This window comes from Entelurus aequoreus, linkage group LG11 (genome assembly GCF_033978785.1).
Source record: "Entelurus aequoreus isolate RoL-2023_Sb linkage group LG11, RoL_Eaeq_v1.1, whole genome shotgun sequence".
Lineage (NCBI taxonomy): Eukaryota > Metazoa > Chordata > Actinopteri > Syngnathiformes > Syngnathidae > Entelurus > Entelurus aequoreus.
Genome location: NC_084741.1, coordinates 3485725 through 3499629, shown reverse-complemented (window position 1 = coordinate 3499629; position 13905 = coordinate 3485725). Strand labels below are relative to the sequence as shown.

General features: G+C 39.7%; 1 protein-coding gene and 1 long non-coding RNA gene across 2 annotated transcripts in view; one reads left to right on the top strand and one right to left on the bottom strand.

Moving 5' to 3' along the window:
- LOC133659696 (uncharacterized) overlaps window positions 1-8873 on the bottom strand; it is an 87324-nt gene extending 78451 nt beyond the window's left edge. Inside the window, exons 1-2 of the long non-coding RNA XR_009827704.1 lie at window positions 7832-8873; window positions 3176-3304 (exon numbers count right to left, since the gene is read on the bottom strand). This is a non-coding gene — a long non-coding RNA (uncharacterized LOC133659696). The remainder of the gene's footprint in view (window positions 1-3175; window positions 3305-7831) is intronic.
- LOC133659693 (gap junction alpha-9 protein-like) lies at window positions 3476-5002 on the top strand. The gene has a single exon (XM_062062289.1). The coding sequence runs from the start codon at window positions 3608-3610 to the stop codon at window positions 4889-4891; it is 1284 nt and encodes a 427-aa protein (XP_061918273.1). The 5' UTR covers window positions 3476-3607; the 3' UTR covers window positions 4892-5002.
- Window positions 8874-13905: the final 5032 nt, after the last annotated feature.

The following is a 13905-nucleotide window of genomic DNA, read 5'->3' as shown; positions in this document are numbered from 1 at the left end:
GTAAACAATACAAATACAATAAAGTTAGTGTTTAATTGTAGAAACGTACACATTTTTCTGCCAGCAAATCTAACCTCAAAACATTCTAAATATTGTTTTCAATTTAAATATTTTATTGTTGACATATTTAGATTAGATTTTAAATATATACTGCGGCACTTACCGTAATACCTTACATCCGGGGTGTTTTGACGTTTTCCAGGCCAAAGACCCCCAAACTGACTGACCGGGGACCACCTACTTATATATCCTCTTTACAATTGTTTCAAATTAAACTGGTTCCAAAAGAATCCTTATTGTTGTGCAATAATAAAATATTCAATCACATACAGTATAGCGCGGCTAATTGCTTGCTGACAACTAGCACACTAATCGCTAGCTGGCAATTAGTGTACTAATATCAATCTATTTTAGACATGAAGAAGATGGATATAATAGAATTATTCTTTCATGAGTAGTGTGGCCATGCCACTGCCATCTCTAAACCACAGTGGGTTGGATCAATGTTCTGTTTAAAGACATTTACATTTAAAATTGCGAGGGGAATATAAAAAAAATATATTATTTGAAAAAAGACCTAATTCTATCTGACATAATTTTATGCATTTTTATGATTACGTATTCATCAAAAAAACAACAAAAATAATAAAGTGCATGTATTGCCTGCCTTCAAATAAAGCAAACTCTTTAAAAAGGCTTTAATTTTGCTTATTTTATGTAGTCATCTTTTTATTGTAATATCTTTAAAATATTTTTGCATTTTAAGAAAATATATATATATATTTTACTACTTTTCTAGTAGTACATGGGTTTTTCTGAATAACTGTAAAAATACATGTACATTTTATTTTATATAATCATCTTTATATTTAAAAGATTAGTTTGTACAGTTTAAAATAATTAATAAACATAATCATTTTGTATGATTACATTATGTATTAATTTTTGGAGAGGTACCAGTCTGGATCTGGTGCTAGTTGACCCTGACAACTAGCGCACTAATCGTTAGCTGGCAGCTTGCGAATCGCTAGCTGGCGAGGGGAATATAATTTTTTTTAATATATATTTAAAAAAAGACTATGCATTGTTATGTATATGCCTGCCTTCAAATAAAACAAACGCTTTAAAAAGGCTTTTTTTATTTTACTTAATTTAAAATATTTTATGTAGTTATCTTTTTACTTTAATATATTGAAAATATTTGTGCATTTTAAAACATATTTTTTTTACTATTTTTCCCAATAGTTCTCTGAATAATGGTAAAAAATATATTTTATATAATCATCTTTATATTTAAGATATTAGTTTGTACAGTTTAAAAGAATACATAATCCTACTAATTTTGTATGATTATATTTTTTAAAGTTTGACCCTGACAACTAGCGCACTAATCGTTAGCTGGCAGCTTGCGAATCGCTAGCTGGCGAGGGGAATATCATTTTTTTTATATATATATTTTAAAAAAGACTAAACATTTCACGACCCCCTTGCAGTATCTCTGCGGACCCCCCGTTGAAGACCTCTATCTGGTATCATTTAATGCATTGTTATGTATATGCCTGCCTTCAAATAAAACAAACTCTTTAAAAAGGCTTTTTTTATTTTACTTAATTTAAAATATTTTATGTAGTCATCTTTTTGCTGCAATGTTTCAAATATTTGTGCATTTTAAAACATTTTTTTTACTATTTTTCTAATAGTTATTCTGAATAATGGTAAAATATATATTTTATATAATCATCTTTATATTTAAGAAATTAGTTTGTACAGTTCAAACAATAAATCATAATAATTTTGTATAATGATATTTTTTAAAGGTTACATTATGTATTAATTTTTGGAGGTACCAGTCTGGATCTGATGCTAGTTGACCCTGATAACTAGCGCATTAATCGTTAGCTGGCAGCTTGCGAATCACTAGCTGGCGAGGGGAATATATATTTTCTTTATATATATATTTAAAAAAAGACTAAATATTTCACGACCCCCTTGAAGTATCTCTGCGGACCCCCTGTTGAAGACCTCTATCTGACATCATTTTAGGCATTATGTATATGCCTGCCTTCAAATTAACTAATTAAAAAAGCCTTTTTAAATAGTTTGTTTAAAAAGGCTTTTTTATATTACTTAAAATATTTTATGTAGTCATCTCTTTACTGTAATACATTGAAAATATTTGTGCATTTTAAAACATGTTTTTTTTACTATTTTTCCTAATAGTTCTCTGAATAATGGTAAAAATATATATTATATAATCATCTTTATATTTAAGAAATTAGTTTGTACAGTTTAAAATAATAAATAATCATAATCATTTTGTATGATTATATTTTTTAAAGATTACATTATGTATTAATTTTTGGAGAAGTACCAGTCTGGATCTGGTGCTAGTTGACCCTGACAACTAGCGCACTAATCATCAGCTGGCAGCTTGCGAATCGCTAGCTGGCGAGGGGAATATATATATCTCAAAAAAGACTAAATATTTCACGACCCCCTTGCAGTATCTCTGCGGACCCCCTGTTGAAGACCTCTATCTGGTATCATTTAATGCATTATGTATATGCCTGCCTACAAATAAAACAAACTCTTTAAAAAGGCTTTATTAATTTTACTTAATTTAAAATATTTTATGTAGTCATCTTTTTACTGTAATATCTTTAAAATATTTGTGCATTTTAAGACTATATTTTTTTTTTTTTACTACTTTTCTAATAGTACATGGGGTTTTCTGAATAATTGTAAAAATACAAACACATTTTATTTTATATAATCATCTTTATATTTAAGAGATTAGTTTGTACAGTTTAAAATAACAAATTAATAAAAAAATTTAAAAATATGCATTTTAAGACATATTTTTGACTATTTTTCCTAATAGTTCTCTGTATAATGGTAAAAATATATTTGATATAATCATCTTTATATTTAAGATAAAAAGGCTTAATTTAAAATATTTTATGTAGTCATCTTTTTACTGTAATATATTTGTGCATTTTAAGACATATTTTTTACTATTTTTCTAATAGTTTTCTGAATAATGGTAAAATGTATATTTTATATAATCATCTTTATATTTAAGGTATTAGTTTTTACAGTTTAAAAGGCATCGTAATAATTTTGTATGATTATATTTTTTTAAGATTACATTAAGTACTAATTTGTGGAGAGGTACCAGTCTGGATCTGGTGCTAGTTGATCAGGCTGGATCACTCTTCTGTGCTGTGGATGTCTCCGTGTAGCCCGGAAGAAGATTCTCTAGGACCGTCTGTTGGCTGCCCGATGAACTGGACCCCCACCTCATCTGTTAATGACAATTTAATTGTTAAGGGATGTATAAATATATTTTAAATTAATATTCCTAACAATGCCAAAAATAATAATCCAGTATTATTATTATTATTGTCAGACTGCCAAGGAGCTGCAAGGTTTCATTCCTTTGAAAGTACATTTAAATGATAAAATGCATTAAAATATGATTATTTTGTTTAAATAAAATGTAATTATATTTTTTTTTTTTACAAATATTTGAATTTACATAATCAATACAAATGTACTTGTTAATGTTATTATTGTGGCCTTTTCCAGTCACAATGGCAGAGTGAAGATGGGTGACTGGAACTTCCTGGGGGGCATTTTGGAGGAGGTGCACATCCACTCCACCATGGTGGGTAAGATCTGGCTCACCCTGCTCTTCGTCTTCCGCATGCTGGTCCTCGGCGTGGCGGCCGAAGACGTGTGGAACGACGAGCAGGCCGACTTCGTGTGCAACACGGAGCAGCCGGGCTGCAGGAACGCCTGCTACGACCTGGCCTTCCCCATCTCGCTCATCCGCTACTGGGTGCTGCAGGTCATCTTCGTGTCCTCGCCCTCGCTGGTCTACATGGGCCACGCCCTCTACAGGCTGCGGGCGCTGGACAAGGCCCGGCGGCGGAGGAGGGCGCTGCTGAGGAAGGAGCTGGAGGAGGTGGACGCCGAGTGGGTGGAGTCCAAGAGGAGGATCGAGCGGGAGATGAAGCAGTTGGAGCAAGGGAAGCCCAACAAGGCTCCCCTCAGGGGGTCTCTGCTGCGCACCTACGTGGCCCACGTGGTCAGCCGCTCTGTGCTGGAGGTGGCCTTCATGCTGGGCCAGTACCTCCTCTACGGCTTCCGCTTGCACCCCTTGTTCAAATGCCAGCGCTTCCCTTGCCCCAACGCCGTGGACTGCTACGTGTCCAGGCCCACGGAGAAGAGCGTCTTCATGGTCTTCATGCAGTGCATCGCTGCCATGTCACTCTTCCTCAACACCTTGGAAGTCCTCTACCTGGGCTACAAGAGGATGCGACGGGACCTCCTGGACTTTTATCCACATTTGAAGGAAGACTTGGAGGACTTGGACAGACGCAAAAAGTCCTCGGTGCTCCAAGTTAACAGGAAAGCCACGTTAATCTCGGCACCCGGCGACTTCAACGTCTTCACGGACCCCCAGCGAGGAAGCGCTTTCTACCCCGCGCAACCTCCTGCGTGTCTTCAGGGACCGAGCACGCAGGACGAGTCCGCCTTGACGCCAAGCGACGCGCTTAAGGAGGACCTGAAGAGTCAGGATAAGGAGACCAGTAGTGGAAGGAGTAGCCCACAGAAAGCTTTATCGTCCACGCTTCAGGCAGCCAGGAGGCCATGGAGGGCCCACGATGTCGCCTTCAGGTGCTCCACGGTGCCGGAGGGCAAGAGCTCGGACACAGACTCACAAGGACGCGAGGAAGTCGCCCCGTTGGGGCTTCAAAGCTGGTCGTCCGCCTCGGGCTTGGCGGAAGACTCCAAGCACAGCCCGAGAGCCGAGCCCTCGGCCGTGCGCAGGGCGTCGGAGGCGAGCGCAACGAGCAGCAGACGAGCGACGGACCTCCAGATCTGACTTAGCCTGGACGCCGTTACCTCCGCCAGGGTTGTCTTTGTGCGGGGTTATGAAAACCGGGCCAAGAGGAACCTGGGCTTTGGTTAAATGTTGTACAAAAGATAATAAAGATTTTATGTGGAATGCAAGAACAACTGAATGATATGATATTGTTCACAGGCGTGTCCCGATCCAACATTGATACCAGCTATCGGCCTGATATCAGAAAAAAAAACAAGTGCTTCGCTGGACAGTTAAAGGCCTACTGAAAGCCACTACTAGCGACCACGCAGTCTGATAGTTTATATATCAATGATGAAATCTTAACATTGCAACACATGCCAATACGGCCGGGTTAACTTATAAAGTGACATTTTAAAATTCCCGGGAAATATCCGGCTGAAACATCGCGGTATGATGACGTATGCGCGTGACGAAGTCCGAGTAACGGAAGTTATGGTACCCCGTAGAATCCTATACAAAAAGCTCTGTTTTCATTTCATAATTCCACAGTATTCTGGACATCTTTTGCATTTTTTTTAATGAACAATGAAGGCTGCAAAGAAGACAGTTGTAGGTGGGATCAGTGTATTAGCAGCGGACTACAGCAACACAACCAGGAGGACTTTGTTGGAGCGCTAGCCGCGCTAGCCGCGCTAGCCGCCGACTTCACCTTGACTTCCTACGTCTCCGGGCCGCCAAACGCATCGGGTGAAGTCCTTCGTCCTTCTGCCGATCGCTGGAACGCAGGTGAGCACGGGTGTTGATGAGCAAATGAGGGCTGGCTGGCTGGCGTAGGTGGAGAGCTAATGTTTCTAGCATAGCTCTGTGCAATCCGGTTGCTAAGTTAGCTTCAATGGCGTCCTTAGCACAGCATTGTTAACCTTCGCCAGCCTGGAAAGCATTAACCGTGTATTTACATGTCCACGGTTTAATAGTATTGTTGATTTTCTATCTATACTTCGAGTCAGGGGTTTATTTCTTTTGTTTCTATATGCAGTTAAAGCAAGATGCTATCACGTTAGCTCGTAGCTAAAGCATTTCGCCGATGTAAAAGGCACTGAATGTCCATTTCGCGTTCTCGACTCTCATTTTCAAGAGGATATAGTATCCGAGGTGGTTTAAAATACAAATCTGTGATCTACAATAGAAAAAGGAGAGTGTGGAATCCAATGAGCCAGCTTGTACCTAAGTTACGGTCAGAGCGAAAAAAGATACGTCCATCGCTGCCTCTCATGTCATTCACTGTAACGTTCCTCATCTACGAATCTTTCATCCTCGCTCAAATTAATGGGGTAATCATCACTTTCTCGGTCCGAATCTCTCTCGCTCCATTGTAAACAATGGGGAATTGTGAGGAATACTAGCTCCTGTGACGTCACGCTACTTCCGGTACAGGCAAGGCTTTTATTTATCAGCGAGCAAAAGTTGCGAACTTTATCGTCGATTTTCTCTACTAAATCCTTTCAGCAAAAATATGGCAATATCGCGAAATGATCAAGTATGACACATAGAATGGATCTGCTATTCCCGTTTAAATAAAAAAAAATCATTTCAGTAGGCCTTTAAATTTCCCGCTAAACTTCCGGTTGAAAACATCTATGTATGATGACGTATGCGCGTGACGTCAATCGTTGAAACGGAAGTATTCGGACACATTGTATCCAACACAAAAAGCTCGGTTTTCATCGCAAAATTCCACAGTATTCTGGATATCTGTGTTGGTGAATCTTTTGCAATTTGTTTAATGAACAATGAAGACTGCAAAGAAGAAAGCTGTAGGTGGGATCGGTGTATTAGCGGCTGGCTGCAGCAACACAACCAGGAGGACTTTGACTTGGATAGCAGACGCTAGCCGCCGACCGCATTGATGATCGGGTGAAGTCCTTCGTCACGCCGTCAATCGCTGGAACGCAGGTGAGCACGGGTGTTGGTGAGCAGATGAGGGCTGGCTGGCGTAGGTGGATAGCTAATGTTTTTAGCATAGCTCTGTGAGGTCCCGTTGCTAAGTTAGCTTCAATGGCGTCGTTAGCAACAGCATTGTTAAGCTTCGCCAGGCTGGAAAGCATTAACCGTGTATTTGCAGGTCCATGGTTTAATAGTATTGTTGATTTTCTGTCTATCCTTCCAGTCAGGGATTTATTTCTTTTGTTTCTATCTGCAGTTAAGCCCGATGCTATCACGTTAGCTCCGTAGTTAAAGTGCTTCACCGATGTATTGTCGTGGAGATAAAAGTCACTGTGAATGTCCATTTCGCGTTCTCGACTCTCATTTTCAAGAGGATATAGTATCCGAAGTGGTTTGAAATACAAATCCGTGATCCACAATAGAAAAAGGAGAGAGTGTGGAATCCAATGAGCCAGCTTGTACCTAAGTTACGGTCAGAGCGAAAAAAGATGCGTCCTGCACTGTACTCTAGTCCTTCACTCTCACGTTCCTCATCCACGAATCTTTCATCCTGGCTCAAATTAATGGGGTAATCGTCGCTTTCTCTGTCCGAATCGCTCTCGCTGCTGGTGTAAACAATGGGGAAATGTGAGGAGCCTTTCAACCTGTGACGTCACGCTACTTCCGGTACAGGCAAGGCTTTTTTTTATCAGCGACCAAAAGTTGCGGACTTTATCGTCGATGTTCTCTACTAAATCCTTTCAGCAAAAATATGGCAATATCGCTAAATGATCAAGTATGACACATAGAATGGATCTGCTATCCCCGTTTAAATAAAACAATTTCATTTCAGTAGGCCTTTAACATCTCAATGTCCTCTACCTAACAACACAAAGTTGGTCTTTTCTTTTATTTTAGTTAAGTCATTTACAAAAGGTAAACAATATAGGCTACTGGCAGCTAAGCCCACAAGCTAGACATATAAGTGCTCTTAATCAAACAATATTTAAGTCTAAAACACCACATTTGTCAATATAGGAAAGTGTCAAACAATTATAGTTGCATATTACTCACAATGTATCCAGTAACAAGCGCGTCCGCATCCATCCATCCATCTTCTTCCGCTTATCCTAGGTCGGGTCGCGGGGGCAGCAGCCTAAACAAAGAAGCCCAGACTTTCCTCTCCCCAGCCACTTCGTCCAGCTCTTCCCGGGGGATCCCGAGGCGTTTCCAGGCCAGCCGGGAGACAAAGTCTACCCAACGTGTCCTGGGTCTTCCCCGTGGCCTCCTACCGGTCGGACGTGCCCTAAACACCTCCCTAGGGAGGCGTTCAGGTGGCATCCTGACCAGATGCCCGAACCACCTCACCTGGCTCCTCTCCATGTGGAGGAGCAGCGGCTTTACTCTGCGCTCCCCCCGGATGACAGAGCTTCTCACCCTATCTCTAAGGGAGAGACCCGCCACCCGGCGGAGGAAACTCATTTGGGCCGCTTGTACACGTGATTTTTTCCATTCGGTCATAACCCAAAGCTCATGACCATAGGTGAGGATGGGGAACGTAGATCGACCAGTAAATTGAGAGCTTTGCCTTCCGGCTCAGCTCCTTCTTCACCACAACGGATCGATACAGCGTCCACATTACTGAAGACGCCGCACCGATCCAGCTGTCGATCTCACCGTCCACTCTTCCCTCACTCGTGAACAAGACTCCGAGGTACTTGAACTCCTCCACTTGGGGCAAGATCGCCTCCCCAACCCAGAGATGGCACTCCACCCTTTTCCGGGCGAGAACCATGGACTCGGACTTGGAGGTGCTGATTCCCATCCCAGTCGCTTCACACTCTGCTGCGAACTGATCCATTGAGAGCTGAAGATCCTGGCCAGATGAAGCCATCAGGACCACATCATCTGCAAAAAGCAGAGACCTAATCGTGCAGCCACCAACCTGGATCCCCTCATGCCCTGACTGCGCCTAGAAATTATGTCCATAAAAGTTATGAACAGAATCGCTGACAAAGGGCAGCCTTGGCGGAGTCCAACCCTCACTGGAAACAGGTCCGACTTACTGCCGGCAATGCGGACCAAGCTCTGACACTGATCATACAGGGAGCGGACCGCCACAATCAGACAGTCTGATACCCCATACTATCTGAGCACTTCCCACAGGACTTCCCGAGGGACACGGTCGAATGCCTTCTCCAAGTCCACAAAGCACATGTAGACTGGTTGGGCAAACTCCCATGCACCCTCAAGGACCCTGCCGAGAGTATAGAGCTGGTCCACAGTTCCACGACCAGGACTACAACCACACTGTTCCTCCTGGATCCTCCTCTCCCGTACACCGGAATAGACCTTACCGGGAAGGCTGAGGAGTGTGATCCCACAATAGTTGGAACACACCCTCCGGTTCTCCTTCTAAAAGAGAGGAACCACCACCCCGGTCTGCCAATCCAGAGGTACCGCCCCCGATGTCCACGCGATGTTGCAGAGTCTTGTCAACCAAGACATGCCCACAGCATCCAGAGCCTTAAGGAACTCCGGGGGGTGGATGAGATCCATGTTAATCAATTCATGGTAAAATAGCCAATAGCCAAGGCTCCAATGTCGGTATTGTATCGGAAGTGAAAAAGTTGTATCTGGCCACTTAGGAAGAATTACTTTTTTATGTACTGGATGTCACCACAACAACTTGATGAGGCATACTGGATGTGACTCCCTCCAGTGGAGAGTACCAGACCAAATGTTCCTTTTGTCAACAGGCATTTAATGATGTTGAGCATGTGGTGAGAACCACAGACATCTTATAAGTAGATGCAGCATTGGCTGCTGTGACGTGAGGAATTGGGCCGCCATCTTGAAGTGGTGATGAGGAGCCGGCGAGCAGCCTAAACTGACAGTTGACAGGTAGAAAACAAAGCTGGTGTTCAGCGTTTTCCTGCTCAAATGAGCGGACTGTTGAAAATAGGAATCGGGGGATTACTTTTCACAAGTAAGATAACATTAACGTACTATTGGTTGTATTTTGTGAGAATAATATTACCAGAGTTGAGAAGGATCAACGATCTTCAACATTACTGATGATGCATTCTCAGTATAAGACAATACTTTCTTAACAGTATAATTGTAACCAGGAATAAATCGTCAAGTAATAATATTCAAATACTAACATTGTTGGGTAAAACAGAATTTGGTTTTATTCTGAATCCAGTGAAACAGATTGGTGGTTTGAGCTGATATAAAGACTTTCAGGTGTTTATATATGTTTATGTTTAAGTATTTGGCAGACGCTTTTATCCAAAGCGACATACTTAAAAAATACATATAAAACAATGACTGTAAACATGATCATTTAAGGGAAGAATGTAATACAAAATATCAATACAAAGTGTCAAGACGGAATAAACACTCTGCTGCTGCAGCAACAGAGATGCAGTCTATAAGATATATAGATATCTAATGTATTCATACATTGTTTATGTAGGATATACGCATGTATGTATAACCTAATCATATTGTTTCTTCAATTTAAAAATAGCTGACCATTTTTTTCCCCCTTCTCTGGGATTATATTCCCAGTTTTGATCTCGGTCGCCTGGTCACTTATAGCATAGAAGAATATTCTATAACTGTTAAGCAAACTATGAATAATAAAACATGTGTCCTTTATCATAGCTACACGTATGACAAAAAACCGCGTGAAAATCAGTGGTATTCAGTGAGGTAACATGAATTAAATGCGCTGACAGTTCATTGCTCCTGCCAAATGAATTGCACTGAGTGGAGCCAAGATGGCGGCCCCGCGTCTCGTCAGCGCCAGTAGGCAGTAGCGCTCCATGCTGCGTAACCTTATAACATGTCCATGGTGAGAAATGTATAAAATACAAAAGATATTACTAGAATACAATAGAACACAAGATGGTTCTTATTGAGAACATAAAACTTGTATTTACTACTTTTCGACTTACGGTAACCAAATAATATCGTATATGTTGGCCTGCTAACATGCTAGCGGGCTAACTATTAGCATGCTAACGTTTAGCATGATAACTTCGTAAAGCGTCAAATTAAAATCCCAGTCAGGGTACGAAAAAGGATTGCTTTAAAGTTACCTTATTGGCCGCATTCATTAGAGGTAAATAAATAATTGTGGGTGGTTACGTTGGCAACTTGAGAGGGACTTTGTTGTCCTGTGACAGTGTAGCAGTGTGCGTCAATCATTAATGTCCCACACCGCAACACGTGCGGAGCGAACATTGGTTCCGCCATCGAATAAACCCACATACCGTATATTTGCAAAGTTACACAAAAAACATATATTGTGAATATATTTATTCACAGACTTCACAAAATGTGTTTATAAACACAGCACATTAGATATAGGAAATTCCTTCAAAACTGTCCGTTGGCAGCTATCAGGATGAAAATAAACTTCAGGGGCCGTACTTATCAAGCTTCTTAGAATTACTCCTAAGAAGTCTGCTAAGAGTTGACTTAAGAGTAAATAAATTATTCGCTGAAAGCTGCACTTAAAAGTTAGTTATCAAGCGTCTTACTCACACTTTCAGCGAAGTGTAGGACTGAATCTTAAGTGTCACACTCAGAGCTGAATTACGACATTACTATGTGCCGTAAACGGGATTTTCGGTGACGTCATTTCTGTGTCCATAGAAATGACCAATCACGGAAGGGAATCCGTTGTCTAAGAATAAAGAAATATCTTGGAAATATTTAAGTGGACAATGGGAGTGTATATTTTGACAATAAACTACAAAATAATACAAAACAAACTAGTCCCCGCCGGCACTCACGCTACCGCTCCCTCTCTTCTCTTCTCTCGCCCACACACTCACTGACGTCACTCACCTCACGGCCACACACATACGCTACTGTCATAACATTTTCTTTCCAATTCATTAATTAGGCAACTAATTTGAAACTGGTGTGGGTGGCTCTATATATACGAGCCCACTGCAGCCACATGCAGAAATCAACAAGGAATCGAAAAGTATTAAATCTGTGACAAAAATAATATCCGCTCTGTCTAAACGATACCGTTTAAACAGCTGCTCGTCATCACAAAAAAAAAAACATTGTTCCGTTCCCTGAACGTTCGCGCACGTCTCTCTCGCCTCAGTGCCATCCCCTGCTGGCAACTCCTAACCACTTAAGACACCTCTGAAGGTCTCTTAAATATCGTGGAGAGTAGGAGTGATTCTTAGACTTAAGAACGTTGATAAAAAGCTTTTATTCTTAAGTTTGAGAGTAGGACTAAATTTCGAAAATTCTCAGGACTTAAGTGTAAAATGGCACTCTAAGAAGCTTGATAAGTATGGCCCCAGATCTCTACCAGGGCCAAATGGATCTATTGTTCTGTATCGTTGCGCAAAAACAAACTTTTCTGTAGGTTAAAACACCTTTAACTGAATGTATCTCTGCCAAAGCCAAACATGTTAACAGAAGTTAGTGAGGATTATTACAATTTTTTTAAACGCAAAAGTTACTTAGTTCTTTTCCACTACATTTGGTGATATTGTTGTAGCGTTAGCCAATTAGTGAGCCATGCAATTACCAGGTGAGAAAGTGCAGACCTCCACGTCTTATCCCGTCGTGTGAAATTTTGGCTCTTTTGAAAGGAGCCAGATCTTTCAGGACCATTCCTTTCAAAGAGCCGTTCAAAAGTCTGGCTCATTATTATAAATATTGTTTTTTAAATCAAGTATATGGTCACTGGTAAGAGTTACAGCAGGGGTCACCAACCTTTTTGAAACCAAGAGCTACTTCTTGGGTACTGATTAATGCGAAGGGCTACCAGTTTGATACACACTTAAATAAATTGCCAGAAATAGCCAATTTGCTCAATTTACCTTTAACTCTATGTTATGATTAATAATTAATGATATTTACACTTAATTGAACGGTTTAAAAGAGGAGAAAACACGAAAAAAATTACAATTAAATTTTGAAACAGTTTATCTTCAATTTCGACTCTTTAAAATTCAAAATTCAACCGAAAAAAAGAAGACAAAAACTTAAAAAAAGAATTTATGGAACATCATTAGTCATTTTTCCTGATTAAGATTAATTTTATAATTTTGATTACTTGTTTTAAATAGGTTAAAATCCAATCTACACTTTGTTAGAATATATAACAAATTGGACCAAGCTATATTTCTAACAAAGACAAATCATTATTTCTTGTAGATTTTCCAGAACAAAAATTTTAAAAGAAATTCAAAATACTTTGAAATAAGATTTAAATTTGATTCTACAGATTTTCTAGATTTGCCAGAATATTTTTTTTTAATTTTAATCATAAGTTTGAAGAAATATTTTACAAATATTCTTCGTCGAAAAAACAGAAGCTAAAATGAAGAATTCAATTAAAATGTATTTATTATTCTTTACAATAAAAAAAATAAATTTACCCGAACATTGATTTAAATTGTCAGGAAAGAAGAGGAAGGAATTTAAAAGGTAAAAAGGTACATGTGTTTAAAAATCCTAAAATCATTTTTAAGGTTGTATTTTTTCTCTAAAATTGTCTTTCTGAAAGTTATAAGAAGCAAAGTAAAAAAAAATAATGAATTTATTTAAACAAGTGAAGACCACGTCTTTAAAATATTTTCTTGGATTTTCAAATTCTATTTGAGTTTTGTCTCTCTTAGAATTAAAAATTTCGGGCAAAGCGAGACCAGCTTGCTAGTAAATAAATAAAATTTAAAAAATAGAGGCAGCTCACTGGTAAGTGCTGCTATTTGAGCTATTTTTAGAACAGGCCGGCGGGCTACTCATCTGGTCCTTACGGGCTACCTGGTGCCCGCGGGCACCGCATTGGTGACCCCTGAGTTACAAGATGACACGAACCTTTCCAATTGTTAGAACTACCACGGTTTAATATGTTTGTGTGTATTAGGGCTGTGAATCTTTGGGTGTCCCACGATTCGATTAAAAATCGATTCTTGGGGTCACGATGCGATTCAAAATCGATTTTTTTTTTTCCAATTCAACACGATTCTCGATTCAAAAACGAATGTTTTAATTTTTTTTTTAAATAATGAAAACAATACACAACAATACCGTAATAATGCAATACAATTTCAAAACCAAACCAGACCCAGCAACATTCAGAATAGCAATAGAGCAATTGA